Source organism: Zonotrichia leucophrys, chromosome 1, assembly GCF_028769735.1.
Source record: "Zonotrichia leucophrys gambelii isolate GWCS_2022_RI chromosome 1, RI_Zleu_2.0, whole genome shotgun sequence".
In the NCBI taxonomy this organism is placed as follows: Eukaryota; Metazoa; Chordata; class Aves; order Passeriformes; family Passerellidae; genus Zonotrichia; species Zonotrichia leucophrys.
Window position 1 is genome coordinate 25,299,769 of NC_088169.1, and position 15,651 is coordinate 25,315,419.

The 15,651-nt window shown below is 39.6% G+C and overlaps 1 protein-coding gene across 1 annotated transcript in view; it reads left to right on the forward strand.

Annotated features, from left to right (window-relative positions):
- The window catches only part of COL4A2 (collagen type IV alpha 2 chain), a 143,255-nt gene that overhangs the window by 88,035 nt on the left and 39,569 nt on the right, over nt 1-15,651 (forward strand). Inside the window, exons 5-16 of the mRNA XM_064708978.1 lie at nt 3,913-4,047; nt 4,129-4,173; nt 6,281-6,397; nt 7,124-7,195; nt 8,723-8,758; nt 8,850-8,912; nt 11,084-11,119; nt 11,761-11,802; nt 12,334-12,408; nt 13,517-13,561; nt 14,756-14,818; nt 15,596-15,640. Coding sequence (XP_064565048.1) covers nt 3,913-4,047; nt 4,129-4,173; nt 6,281-6,397; nt 7,124-7,195; nt 8,723-8,758; nt 8,850-8,912; nt 11,084-11,119; nt 11,761-11,802; nt 12,334-12,408; nt 13,517-13,561; nt 14,756-14,818; nt 15,596-15,640 — 774 coding nt within the window. The remainder of the gene's footprint in view (nt 1-3,912; nt 4,048-4,128; nt 4,174-6,280; nt 6,398-7,123; nt 7,196-8,722; nt 8,759-8,849; nt 8,913-11,083; nt 11,120-11,760; nt 11,803-12,333; nt 12,409-13,516; nt 13,562-14,755; nt 14,819-15,595; nt 15,641-15,651) is intronic.

The window sequence follows — 15,651 nt, forward strand, 5'->3', positions numbered from 1 at the left end:
ACTTTTTCCTTTTCTTTTCATGCACTGTCTCAGAGGTGCTGGCCATGGCATTCCACACACACTTCAGTGAGCCTCTGAGCACTGGCCTGTAAGTCCCTTGGTGGGTGACACGGGGTAACAGTGCCATGCTCTGGACTAGGGAAGAGGTCCAGTTTACCCTAGTGAAATGGGAAGGGCACTGCATGTTCAAGAGAAAGAACTTCATGAGTTTTCTGAACTATGACATGGATGATGTGTTCCCCTAGGCTTGCTTCTTTTTCTTTTCTTTCTCTTTTCTTTCTCTTTTCTTTTTTTTTTTTTTTTTTTTTTTTTTTTTTTTTTTTGTAGACCTGGAAATTTTAAGTCAAGCACAATTTACAGCTTTGGAGAATTCTCCAGAATTTCTGACCCTCTGGGAGCACAGACAGAGTAGTGCCATGCATGGCATGTGTCACACCGGGGTATTTGGGGCTAAGAATTGAGTCATGCTTTGTTTGACTGAACCTTTCAAAGTGATTGTCTTTGCTTAAATCTCCTTAGTGACCTTTGCCAAAGAGAGAATGTTCCTAGGTCACTTGCTAATGAAAAAGGGACATACTTGTCCAACAAAAGATCTAATATAAAGAAAGCAGAGTTAAAGCTGACATGTCTGAGTTAACGAAGATTAACAAAGTTAATTCAGTTAGCAAGCCAAGGTACTAATTGGCTGAGGAATTACACAAACATTGTCATGATATTAAGTATTTCCCTAGCTCTGACTCTAGCCTTGTGTTAAACTGGTCCCATGAGGATCTGTTCTCTTCTCCTCATATTAAATAACCCATATTCCTCAACAAACAGATGACTAGATAACTACCAGGAAGGCATGGAGAAGGGGTGCTGATGCCCAATCCTCTTCCTTGTTTTCTATTCCTTGTTTATTTCTTCCTTCACACCAGAAGGAAAATGGGACTGGAAGTGGCAGAATGTATCTGATGAAGGAGTTAGAGAGGTAACCATTCCATTCCATGGAATACCAACTTTGAACTGTACAGCTCTGCATGTTCCCTATAGAAAGCCAGGCACAGATGTGAAAATCCTGAACATAACCAGCCTTTTATCAGAAACTGCAATGAAAACTTTTACATGTGTTCTACCTCCAGACAGCTGCCCTCTAAAGGTGGGTATAGGGGCACCAAAGAGACAGTTTGCTTATCTCAGGAGGATGAGTGCATTTTAGAGTTTAGATTATTTATTCTGCCTTTCAGGTACTCCAAAAATAAGGTGGCATTTTTAGTGCTCAGAATCCATGTATTCCTTTCTTTGCAGAAGCAACTGAAATATTTATTTCTAGACGTTAAATGCAACTGGAGAAAATTCAAATCTCTGCAAATGAATGTTAGTCATTTTTCGGTGTTCTTTGCAGATGTAATGAATATGTTTCCATCCTTTTTGAACCTTTTTAAATGTTCCTTTCTGGATTTGAGTGCATGAAGAACAAACTACCTTAAGCATTGAATAATGTTTAAAGGCTTTATAGTAAAATTGAAATATTTTTGATTGATATTTGCATGAGAATTTATACTTTTCTACCAAAAGAATCCAAACAAAAAGAAGGTTCACTGACTCCTTTTTTTGATGAATGAAATGTTTATTTCCCTAAAAAGGCAGTTTCATGGGGCATGCTCATAAGTATTTTATGAATTCCTATATACATAAGTTTTGAGCCATAGTAGATAAGAAAAGTGGAGAAAAAGTGGTATAAGAAAGATTTTCTTTTTCCTGATCTTGGAACTCACAATGAAAAATTCTGGTTCAGATTTAAGTCATTACTCTAGTGCTTTTAATCAGCACTAGATTTCCATTTGAGTCAGGCAACTCAAAAAATATGTCTTTTGGATCTGTACCTCCACAGAATAAATTTTAGAGATTCACTGCATTTTGAAAAAAACTAAAAACTGCTGCTGGTGGAGGTAGATGCATTTGTACCAGCCAATGGTGCCTGGCATAAAGAAATGAGCAGCTGCTTGTTCAGATGCATATGCCTCCTGCCAACATGAGTTCTTTTATGTTTTAGATGTATTCATGTAATCTTTGTTTCTTCTCAGTTTGTTAATCTGAGAAGACATTGGCCTCTTGGCACCTAATAATCCACATGAGCAGGCTTGGTTTAAAAGTAGGGACGCTGTATAAAGTCACGTTTTGTTGTAAGCAGAGGGAATTCTCTTTCACACTGACAGCTCAAACACTTAAATTCATGTTGCCCTTTGTCACTGCTCCTAAACCATCAGTCTTGTCAAATCAGTCCTATCAGTAGAGCAAAAGATCCATACTGTACAAGTGTGGATCATACTGTAGATATTGGCTCATTCCTAGTCTTCCTCCAAAATTAAAGACTTGCACTCAGTTCTGTACTTTGTTTGGCTGTGTCAGCTTCTCAATATGGACTTATGATGTGATACAATAAGATTTAAAGTATAAAACCTACCCCAAGTGTTGTAGCAACCATTGTGCATGGAAGCAGTGTGGAAAATTGATTTGTTTTTGAAGCTACAAGTAAGCTGTGCTTCAGTCATAGCAATGGTTAGGAGTATGTGGTATGAAAACAACTATAGCAGAGATAAATGTTTATTTTAGATAGTTGTTGACTATGAAATTTTTTAAGTGTATCACAAATGGGCCTATGAAACTAAAATAAATTTTTACTAATATCAGTAAGGCATTGTTCAGTGTCTTTGGTGCAACTTCCTAATCCAAAGAAATTAGGCTATTTTCAGGTTTCTTTTATTCAAGTCCCCACATTGCCCTCTTTCCACCTCAATGGCATTAAATGAAGTTGAACTCTTGAACAGGAATTGCATTCACCTTCCAGCTCTTTCTTTGAAGGCATGGGCAAGACTGTAAGTATTTTCTACTAAAAGAAGATAGTATTTTTCAATCAGCTTTGTGGTAGGAATATATATGTGTTTATTCATGGTTTGCTGTAGTTCTTCTCCTTTGTGAGATACTGGTGCTGTTCCAGCCTGGTCTGTGAAAAAAATCTAATTGCATTTTAAAAACAACTTTCATTAGATTTGTCTTAATTTGAATGTCTTGGTAAATGGTGGTTTGCCCCATTTAAAACATATTTCTCCAGAAAAGATTGCAGCAATGTACTATTAATGTCATTAGAGAAGTGAGTACATGCAAAACATGTGTGCCTTCAGTGATGCTACGTCTGGAACAATATTCAAATACTTCAGTTCACAGATCTCAGACATACTGTCACAATCCATTACTTAAACCTCCATTGTGTCATTTCAAAATTGTTTTTTCCCCTTTTGAGCCTTGCGATCTTGGCAGTCAGCGGGGATTATTTCTAAACAATGGTTGAAGTGGCGTGAAGAGCCAAACCAGCGCTGGAAGGGAGAATGACCAAGGAGCCCTGTGTGCAACTCTTCAACCTCTGTGGATCCATGCATGTCCCATCATTTTCAGGCTCCTCTGCTGAATAGAAATATTGTCACTAAAGAGGCAGAAATTCCTGCCATTAAATATCAGACTCCACTTACAATAAATATGGCCAATAAGCAAATTTCACAGTTAATCATATTTTACTTGTTTGGAGTGTCATATGTTATGTTGCAGGAGAATCACTCTTGAGAAACCTCATTCCAAAGAAAACAGTTTTTTTCATACAATGGCCATGAATACTGAAGTAGTGAATATTGATTTGAATGCTAGTATCCATGTGTTAATTTTCTGACCACATGTGCAATATAGTCACTGCTGCTGGAGTTTCTCTGTGTGGTGTTTCAGATTACTTTTATCAAAGAGCCTGGCCTACTGTGAAGGACAGAAATTCTGTGTTTATTTTTTCTTTGAGAGATTGACTTTGTTGCAGGACTGATAACCTGTCCAGCTTCATGCATCACAGCTGTTCCTATATCAATGCTGTTTTATTGTTTTTATCAGGGCCAGCCAGGACTCCTTGGATCACAGGGATTCACTGGACCACCGGGATTGATGGGGATCCCAGGAGTGCAAGGTCCCAAAGGTCACAAAGGTGAAAGAGGATACCCAGGAATAACTGGACCCAAAGGAGAAGTGGTAACTTTTGAATATCAAATGTTTTAGCTAATAAGCAAAATGCTAGCAGAACATCATTTTAATTGTGCTGTTTCACTCTAGGGACAAAGAGGAGTCACTGGATTCCCCGGGGCAGATGGCATTCCTGTAAGTAGTGGGTTACTTCATCTCTAAGAAATCACCAAATGCAAATATTGCAGGCTAGCTTAAAGCCTTTGTACTTTAATTAAAATGTCTGGGTTAAATTCTGCATCAGACATGCACACACTTTTCAGCTAAGGACATTTGCTGAAGTGAGTGGAACTGAAGATATACAACAAAAGAGCAGAATTTGTGCTCCCTCTCATTCCTCAGATAATTAATGTCCATTTGCTTTGTCCTATGGAGAAATCCCCTTATTAAAGGGGCAGAAAAGGATAGAAATTTCCTGTGTTTCTGGAGGTTACCCAGCTAAGTATTTTCTTTTGTAGGAAAGACCTGTGACTGAAGTGCTGCACAACTCTTAAGCTTGTGAACGGACACGAGTTGATTGTTCCTAATTATTTCTGATTTGCAAAGCTGGTATAACAACCAGTGATATTAGGAATACTAACTATAGTTAATTTGTTTTATAGCTCATATGGCATGCTTGAGATTGTTTTAAAAATCTTACTGAGCACTAAACAGTGTAAAACTTTGAGCAAATGGACCAGGTCTATGAAACTGAAACACTCAAAGAGGAAAACCGGGTAAAGTTCACAGCACAGTATTTTCCCAGCCTACACTTCTTTACATCTTGTGTCATAAAATAACAAAGAAATCTGAGTCACTGGAATCCCTGGACAGAGTTCCCAGGCTTGGGTTTCCTTTGTAGTGCTCCCTGACACCGGGGCCCCGCTTTGCAGCCCACGCATCCACATCCACTCTACTTTCACCCTCTTTTGTTTCCAGAAGAGCTTCCTATCAAGTTTCAGGGATTTCTCTCTCACAATCTTCCTTGTGTCCCTCTTTCTTACTCTTTAAGGAAGAAAAGAAGACCACATTTGCCATTTCTATTAACACTCCTGAGCCAAGGATCTTGTTCATCTCACTGCATCATGCTGAGTTTTTTTCTCAGCACTGACACATCCTGGGAAGCAGAGTGAATTGCTCCCCTGTGAAGCTCAGTGTTGCTATAGCTGCTTCTCTTACCTGGCCATGTTTTCTTTTTCAGCCCTGGCTCCCTGACCTCTGCACATTGCATTGTGAGGGATGAATACCTTCAGACAGAACTTGAACCTGCATTTTCATTGTGTACTCTCTTCAAGCTGCCCTGCCCTTCAGGCACCCCTACATTTTCCAACCAGTTTTTTCACTGGCCATGGGAAGGCAGGTAGACAGACACCTGAACAAACCAGAATGGCACAGTGCTAAGATGTGGGGCTGGGAGCCAAGAGAGAATGGTGCCAAGACTGAGTCTCTTCTGGGGTGAGGAGTGCAGTATTTGGTGGAGCTCAATAAGAACATGGATATTCTTCTATTTTTTCTAAGCAATGGAGCAAAAGCAAAGAGAAAACTCTTGCTATAGATAAAGGAGAAGGGAGAAATGTCTTATGTTAGTTTCTGGGTTTTTGTGACTGAGCCTGCTGGAACAAAGAGCTGCTCAAGGGAAGATTTGCTTCTCATCAGCCTCAGTGCAAACCAGAAGCAACAGCACTTAAGGTGAATGTAGGAACAGCAATGAAAATACAGTTTGAGACAGGAGTAACTTTTCAGAGGCTCTGTGTCAAGGTCTTGGAGTGCCCCCAGCTTGCTACCTTTGAGCCCTGCTGTTTTCTTCCATATTCACAGCCTCATCATTACACTCAGTCTAGCTCCAGCAGCATCTTTGACTTTTTCCTGACTTGGAAGCTGTTCAAACTCAGTGAGGAACATTTCTTCCCACTCTTCCAGTGTGAAGCACTGAAATGCTTACCAATCCCAGTTCTTGGTGGATGCCTGCACAGCAGCCTCATCTGGCTTAGGCTCTGCATAACAGAGCCTGCATTGAACATAGCTTTCTTACCCTTTCTGAGAGGTCCTTCACTACTCATTTTTTCATGCTGTCTGGGGCATCTGGTTCAAGCTGCAGCTATATTAAAAAAAGGCACTGTCTGTTTCTGTCTTTGAAAATCCTAGCTTCCCATGGATCCAAGCCTTGGGCTTAATGTGAGAATGTCTAAATACTTCATGACTACAGGAAAAGGAAAACTAGAAACAGATGGATAGATAAACACTTTTTTTTTTTCCTCAACAGGGTCATCCAGGCCAGCCAGGACCAAGGGGAAAACCAGGTCATGATGGCTGTAATGGGACAGCAGGTGACCCTGGTGATGCAGGAACTCCTGGATTCTCTGGTTTCCCTGGTAGCATTGTAAGTAGCTGGCAGTAAGTGAGTATCTGAAGCTAAGAGCATTGCTGGAGTGACTTTCATTCACACATGGGTTGGGTTAATGGGACATCTCTTAACAAAGGGAATGTGTTTTGGTCCAGCAAAACACATGGTGCAGACTCAGCATGGACACACAGGACTGTGTGCAGTCACTGCATTGCAGCCAGGCCACAAGGTCTGCTCAGAGCTGTACCTGTCACACAGGTCTGGCAGAGAGATTGATGTGGGAAAACCTGTACAGCTTTAATCAACAGCAGTTAAATAATATTAAGCTCAAATTTGCTGATGAAAGTATCCTTTTCTTCCCTGCCCTATGGCCATAGTATTGGCTTTTCATGGTGAGATACACAGGATCATGCTGATGTGAGCAGTGGGGCTCCTGGGGATTTACATGGGCACATGTCAGCCCTTGGAAGGGCAGCATCAGTTCTAGCTGGGAGGTGCCACCCCATAATACCACTCCCTGGTAATGAGGGGTTTCTCCCCAAAATTTAGGAATTAATTCTTTTATATACTGTGAGGGTTTATACTTTTTTTCTAAACCATAAATTTCCAAAGCTAGGCACAGTCTCTACCTCTAAACTGCAATATGTTTATGTACACTTACGAAAACACCAACAAATATTTTTCATTTCACCCTTAGGTGTTTACATGTTAACAGAGATGGTGTGAGAGCTCACATTGTGTTTGGTTTTTGGTCACCTGCAGGGAGTCCAGGGGCCCAAGGGCCAGAAGGGGGAGCCGTACATAGTGGCGCCGGAGATCATCAGCCGACACAGGGTACGTCCTGAGCTCCCCCAGTTACTCTTGCCCAGTGCAGTTTTTCACACACATGATGGAGAGTAAATTTTTCTTTTACTCTGATGGGCACAGCCCAAGAGGGCCACTTTGATTTTGTGTAGGTTTTGAAAGGCAGCTTCTGCTTTCTCTGGTTGCAGCGAGGTTTATATGATGTCCAAGAGAAAAAATCTGAACTCAGTTATTTCCAAGGAGTTTCATCCCATAGGTGAATTGCAAAGGCACTGTAGATGATGTAGGTCAAGTATTTCCCTCTTTATTCAATGACTACCTTTGTATCATGCATGGCAAAGCCCTTTCTTTGCCATTGGTTTGTCCATTGAATGATTCTGGTTAATATCAACACCTATCCTGTAAAATTGTCATGCAAGTGTTTGATTGACTTAGGGTAAAATGTCCTTCAATATTTTATTTAGTTATTTAGTAAACCCCAAGTGTTCCAATGGCTGCTTTTACTGTGTCTAATCCTTAAAGCTTGTTTTGTAATCACTTGCAGCTTTTTCTCATATATACATATATAAAACCTTGCATAATTTGAAGGTATAAGAAGGAGATAAGGGATTACATATGTAGAGTATAAATCATGGCTGATTGAGAAGCTGCAACTGAGCTAGAAGGGATCTGCTGACTTTTTTTGTGTGTATTTTGTGCCCGCAGTAAGTGCCAAAATAGGTATTTCTCTTGACATGTTTGTAAGTTGCCTGTATTTTTAATGGAACCTTCTTTCCCATTTAGAAAGTCTTCAGATCTGCACTGTTAGTACTCAGGAGTGATTAAGTAATGTTTTAGAAATGCTCAACTATATTGTGGCCAAGGATGGATACTGACACCTGTATTCATTTCAGAAAGTATTTGGTTCCACAAATTATTCTGTTAACTAAACCCAAATTAACTAAGCAGTTAAGATGCTACTCAAAATGATTGAAGGTGTTTGGCCTGAATAACACATTATTTATGTGTGTTGAAAGGTCTTTGGGCTAGAACATTTTTGGATCTAATTTCCAAAAACATTTCAGCATGTACTGAAGTTAAAATATGTGGTCACTGAAAACAGTATGTTCCAAATGCTTTTAGTGACTCAGAAGAGAATCAAAATGATTCAGTAATTCCCATGCAACTCACAAAAATGAGCTTGGACATTTCTGCTAAGGTTATAGCCCTAATTAAGCCACTGGTCAGATAGGATTTTTCAACAAGAAAATTCTGTGTGGTCTTTTGTATAGTTCAGCCTTGTAATTTGGATCCCTAACTTCATTAGCCAACTTCGTACCCTGCTACTTTATTGCATGCATTTATCTATAGAGTATGAAATCTGTGTGGCCCACATTCAGCTATCTCAGCATCTCTATGGGATGCATCTGTATGGAAGGGTTTGAGTAGCATCGTATGCTATAATTAGTTATTTAAATGAGAAAAGAATTATTAATGGATAAAAATATTTTATTCAATTTTGTATATAAAATTTATTGGATTTTTTACTTCTTTGTTTTTGTTTCGGTTTTTTTTTAGGGAGAGCCTGGGGATTCAGGGATCATTGGTTTTCCAGTAAGTAGCATTACAGTGGATGTGATAAAGTGTAACAGTAACTAATATCAGAACAACATTATTGATAGTTGGTGGATTTTTTTATTTAAAGGGACCTCCGGGTACGCTGGGTATTCAAGGACCTACAGGTCCAAGAGGACAGCGAGGAAGACCAGTAAGTATATTAAAATTATGTTCTCTAGAAAATTAACCAAACAGAAGAATTATCTCAGCAAGTTCCATTATGTTGGATTGTAACCTGGGTTAGAAATAGCAAGAAGGTGCCAATGAATGTTAGACCTTTTAAAAAGCACAGTGAGGCACTGGGGGATGAATATTGCATGAAGAGATAGGGGTGCTGTCAGAAGCTTTTGATTCATATTGTATTTTTTAACCTCCTTAGAACATCTTCCTACACTGAGTTATCAGAAGACTTGAATATGTTACCTTTTCTGCTCACAAAGGATATGTATATTAGCTCTCTATGCTTCCCACAGGAGATTGAATGATATTTAGAATGCGATTTTCAACTATTTTTCTGTGATTTTTTTTCCAAAATCGTCATTTACAGCACTGATGTTGACAACTGTTGCAATGTACTTCTTTGAGAAGACTATGTTCTCTCCAGATACAATTTCTACATTTCTTATTTCCATGGTTAATAGTTTCATGGGTGGGAAGCAGGTATTCAAATTCAATAGATCTCATTTTCTTTAAGCTTCTTTTATTTTCCTGTAACACAACTTTGTAGCATTTGCTTTTTTCGTTGTTTTGTCAAAATTTACTTTGGACCTGCTTTACATCTCTGATCTGAAAGGAAAAAAAAAATTAATTTGGGGCTTCTTACTCACAGCCTCCATAGCTCCATAGTTTTCAGGAACACTCCCCTCCCCACCAGCCCCAAAAAACCCAAACTAAAAAAAAAAAAAAAAAAAAAAAAAAAAAAAAAAGAGAGAGAAAAAATCCACAGTATGCTAAGCCTTTCAAAGTTAATTTTCTGCACTGGCCTGTTTTATCACCTGGAGTCAACTGCACTTTTTCTTTCTCACTGGTCAAAGGAAAATCAGTCCTTTACTTACTCTTTCTTTAGAGCAAACCCACAGAGGTTCATGAGCTTCACCCAGGAGCCCAGCCTGCAGTGACTCATATTTCAGTGCTCTTTCTGGGATGTTAGGAGTGCTATGAACTGTACATTTTTGGAGCCCCTGTCTTGGGGAGCTCCCACAGCCACATCCCTCTGGTTACCATATTGGCAACATGTCTTCTGAGCAAAATGCCTCCAGCTTTATTTACTGCCTCTAAAGCTCTGACTCTCCTGTGAGAGAGACCAGGAGCACTTCCCAGGTGTGAGTTTGCATCTCTGCTCTTCTCTAAGAGCTGGGTGGTGCAGGAGGGCAGGCCTGGCTCCCCCAGGTCCCTGCAGGCTCCCCAGCCCAGGGGATGCCCTGTGCAGCATCTGCCCAGTAGGTTAGGCAGTAGTTCACAAATTGCTCAAGTCACCAAAAGTGATTCATAAGCAGGGTTTTTCAGAACAAAACAAAGGTATATAGCAAGGCAGAGGTGCCTAAAAAGTTCAGGTCTCACCTGAATGTTACTGTCTTTTCCTTGCAGTTTAGACTTGATTTTGCTTTATGCAGCTAACATCCCCTTTCAGGGCTCAGTAGGTGGACAGTTCCATCTGCAACCTTCTCTCCTTTCTGTGTCACTCATTCACCATGAGCTGAGCAACTCATGCTTCTTATTCACCCCAGATTTCCCTCCTTTGACAGTTTTTAATGTGTAAAGCCCTTTGGAGCCTGTTAACTACCATAGCTGACTGAAGCAAGGGAGGTTGTCTCTTCAGTTAATGGCTTTCCTACTTCTTGTAAACCTCTGTCAGATGTACTTCCTGTTTTAGTTTCATTTTCCACCATCTTCCTTTGGTTTCATTCTGTACAATCCCAAATAGGTAATCTGAGATGCCAATGGTTGTTCAGCCCCCTTACAGACTAATACAGTACCAAAACTGCAGCCCACTGAAGCCCTTAAAGATGTGCTTAGCTTCAGGTATGAGCTTAAAATGTTGCTTAGTCAGGATCCAAAAGCACAAATTCTTATTACTTGGAAAAATAGATTTTCATTAGATCTAGGCTGGGTAACTGTCAGTCTGCTCAGAAAGATCACAATGTGACTGGAAAGTGTTTTTCAGAACAGTAAATAGAGCTAATATAGTAACAATGGCACTTGAGATGCTGAGGAATACACTCCTTCCTATGTACTTATTTTCAGGCAGAGGGTAGCTAACCCCCTGCACGCATTGATTAGAAAGCAGCAAGTAACTTGCTCTCCCCTCTTGTGCTTCCCCAGGGACCACCAGGACCCCCAGGGCCCCCAGGACCACAAGTAAGTCTTTGTGCAGAGTTGTTGATGTTGATTTTGTGTTCCTGATGTTTATCCAAGACCTACTTGAAGGCAGTAAAAGAAAGAACCATGGGCTGCACGAAAGACTGTGTAGCACAAGACTTTCTGTGTTGGCTGCCTACCATGGGAAGTTAATCTTACACTGGGATCACCTACCCTGAAAAGATTAGAGCCAGATTTAATTTGCTACTGTAGTCACAGTAGCTTCCCATGAACAGAGAATCCTTGCAGTCTTCACAATACTCAATTTTATCTCCATGGAAAAAATATATGACTTCATTGTTCCAGCCTATTTAGGTGTTTTTATTTAGCATTCAAGGCTATTAAAAAATCTTTCAGAAGAAATGCTTGATCTTTTCATGACCTTACTCAGTAGATGACTCAAAGAAGAACTGGTAGCATGGTATTTTAAACAGTTGTCTTTATAAAAGTTTGGGTCTGTTAAATTACTTCTAAATCTCTAAAAATACTTCAAGGTAAGCCTAGGCTATTGTTTGATTGCATTCTTCAGTGGTGTCGTACAGATTGGTAAGCCTGGAAAGGCCTTTAAGCATGTTTAAATTTGAATTTTATATTAGATTAGAGTTGTACCCTTGGTAAACAATGACCTGTTATTTTTGCAGGGCAACAGGGGACTTGGCTTCTATGGAGAAAAAGGTGAACAGGTAAAGGAAAACTAATGAATTAATATCACTACTAAAGGGCAGGTGGATGTTTTGTGCTATTTATAAATTAACATACTTTAAATACTCTCTTCATTTGCAATTGCATTATATAATTATAAGAGAAAAATGAAGTATAGGTCTGAAAGTAATTATATTCTCAATAAGGGACATCATAGCTGAACTAACTCCTATATGTCTAGTTCTCTGTGTGTTCTCATTTACACTGACACAGAGGTAACACTTCTGAAATTTACAAAGCCAGGCCACTTTATGCAGTGTAGTAATCTTTGCTGTTGTTCTGAAAACACACAGGGCAAGTTCTGCTATATGTTAACCCAGCACAAAATTAATTTATCTTGCCACCAATTTATTTGGTATGGTTGTATATGGTTTAGAACCACATTGCCAGCAGGGGCAAATCTGTGCTGCTCCTTTGCAGTGTCCTAGAGCCTCTGCTGAGCAACTTGGCCAGGAATTAGAGCTGTTGGTAAATGTTCCTTTGGTAAATGGTCCTTTGTGTTTTCCCTGCAGGGCTCCCCAGGTCCTCCAGGTCCACCTGGGCTTCCTACAAGAGAACTGACAGGTGTCCCCCCTGACAAGCACAAGGTAACCAAGAGGGCATTTTTCTGAAATAAAAAAGGAGCCAAGAGCTCTGCGCTACCGAAATGAAAATATTGTACAAAAGTGCTGTAACATATAGAACTTAAAAGACTTTAATATAACAGAAGAGAAATTTGCTACTTTCACAAACTTGGATCAGAACAAATTTATTGAGACTGTGGTGGCGAAAGTAATTCAGAAAGTATTTCTCAAGTTTAGAGATGTCTTTGGCAAACTTGTTCTTTTTGTTTAAGCGCGCAGCTACTGGCCATCACTCACATCTCATTTTACAAGCAGAAATGCCTGCTGAGAAACCATTACTGTGTTTGTTTTGGTAACTTATCTGTGTGATGCAGATATTTATATACTTAGAGTTAAGGCTTACTCTTACATATTGGAGAAATCCCCACATGCCAGATGCAGTTTATTCTCATCTGCTGCTCCTTGCTGGGAGCAGAGGCAGTCATACCCTGTATGTGTGTATTCTGTATCAGACACCAAGCTCCAGACCAGTTACTTTTCTTCCCATATTTGAAGTTAGAAAGTTTACATGGCTCATACGACTTCTGCAGTAAATTGCTGTGATACTGGAAGATCTAAAAACACCTTTGATACTCTGCAGTCTGCCCTAAATAACATACATGCTGAGATTTCCATGACTAAGCAGATACCTACATTGAGCTACTTACCTGGAGAGCTGTTATATTCAATGGAGATGTCATCAATATAGAGTGGAATTTAGGCTTTGATTTGTCTTACCCTAACTGAAGCTCTTGATCAAATAATTCGTAGGTAATCAGTAGGTAAAAATGGGAGAGTGTGCATTTATTCATGGGCATTCCTTTGGCACTCACCACCCAGACATCTCATGAACAAGCCTGGAAAGAGCTGGACATTCCTAGAGACCTTCTCAGAGAAATGATCAAATATTTCTTTAAAAAGCAACTTCAAAAACTTATCATGAAAGCACTGATTTCATACAAGAAGTATATGAATAAAGAACAGCACAAGAGGAGTGGTTTTTCTCTTGATCAGTCATTTTGTGTTGTATAAAAGTTATTGAAATGTAAGTGGGAATGCCAAACCTATCTGAATACTTTTTCCTTATTGTTAGGGTGAAAGAGGAGATCCTGGACCAAGAGGAGAAGCTGGACGTCCAGTAAGTCATGTGGAGAAGAACAAAGTCAAATAATAATATTAGAGTTAATTCTTGTGTGCTCTTCACTGATGTGATGCAATATAGATATGGGGCAATATTGATGTGTTATAAGCAGAGACACCAGTTCTAATGCTTCATAAAAACTGAACAGTTTGATGTGTAATAACTCCACACTACAATCAGTTGTTCGCTGACTGGTTTACTGAAATAAGACTTTTCCTCACATATTTTTAATTTTAGTTCTAATTATTAATAAGTCTCTTTACTTATTCTTCTGATCTATGTTTTAAAATTTCACTGTATTTAATTCAATAGGAACATATTGTATTTTTAATCCTTTTTAGCCTACTGTCCGACACATACAAACTTTTCGTCTCATGGTTTTTTAGATCTGTTGAGTACGTGGGCAGTAATCCCATATGTTGTATTGTGTAAAGTTGTCAACCCAGCTTGACTGAACATGGTTTAGTTATAACTCACAGAAGCTCTAGACTGACTAAATAGCTTTGCCATTGAGTGGTTCCTTTTGGCTTCCCAGAGGGGTTTAAAACAGAATCTTTACTAAGCAGGGATGCCTCGCTGAGCATTTTGCAGAGCTTTATTTTCTCAGATGGTCTGGTCAGCAGCTCCATAAGGTTATGGGAGAATGTCACATTGTGAGCCCTGATGCCCTCCATGTGTGGTTGCTAGCCTGTTGTTCAGCTGCTGATCATATTCCACACATGTAGGATTTTTTTTTTCTCATTAGAAAAGCTGTAATTACATGCTGATGTGGCAAAAGGGGATATGTGCTTCTCCCCTTCTTTTGTTTTGTATAGTAGGATGGATAGCAGCCTGCCTGTGTTTGCCAAACAGCTCTCTGAAGCTACAGTTTGGGCATAAGCTGAGTTGCTTAATTGGTTGTATAGCTGAATAATTACTTTGGCTCTTCTTCAGAGCTGCAGACACAGAAGAAATAAAGGAGATGATAGGAGGGAGACACTGTCCTCTCTCTAATGGCCTGCTCCTGCTATTCTAACAAAGCAAGCATGTTACACTTAATTATAAGGACAACAGTTCTTTCACATGCAGCTATTATTAGATTATCCTTGTGTTACAATGATGCTTTCTTCCTGTTTAGCTTCCATAGACAGTGTTGCAATTTTTTTGTACATAATGAAGGAATACATTGAACTGACGTGCAATCTTTCCTAGGGTGTTCTTCTCTTTCCTCTCCAAAAAGGTGAAGAAGGGGTAATGGGCTACCCAGGACAAAGGGTGAGTCACTCATTAAAGGTGGAATTCACTCAGCTGAGTGGGTGGATCTGAGCTGAGAGTTTGCCTTCTGGAACAAAATACACATGAAAAAATCAAAGAAGTTACAGTTCTTCAGATCAATAAGTTTGGCCAGCTCAGAACTGCCTGAAGCAGGAAAGCAAAAAAAGCCATTTTGAAATGGTGGTGGGAGGAGGCCCCCACAGGACTCACAGGTGTGCCAAAGAATGGCAGGGTATGCCTGCCATCCCTGGGAAGCCTTGTGCATCTCTCACCTGAAGCTGTGCTCACCAAGCAGAGCTGCTGTCCTGGTCCTCAGCACAGACTGTCCTTCCCTGTTCCCATCTGAGCTGTCTGCAGACCGTGGTTAACAGCATGAGTCTGACTCCACTTACTTGTGGACTCAAGCAAAAGTCAATGTAAATGCTTACTTGTAGCATCTCTGACTGCTTGTTTTGGAGCAGTGTTTCTGAAGTGCTTAAATGGAGTGAGAACAGTACTGAGAATACATTTTCTTAAAAAATCTCAGTCATCTTTATAATCTTACGGTCAATTTACAATGTATTGATTAAGAGAGAAAAAAATATAATGCCAGATTAAATTTCAGACTTATACTGTTTGCATTGACTTGTACTGTTTTCTATTTGAAAACATATCTGGAGTGTAACTCTTAGAGTTTCAAGCTGTTAGATTTATTTTATCTAAGAGATAATAACGGTTCTTTGCCATTAGAATGTTAGAATGTAATTTTATTTTGTTAATTGTATTGTACCTTCATAGGGACTGCCTGGCATCACTGGTTTTCCAGGACTCAGTGGAGAAAGAGTGAGTATTTC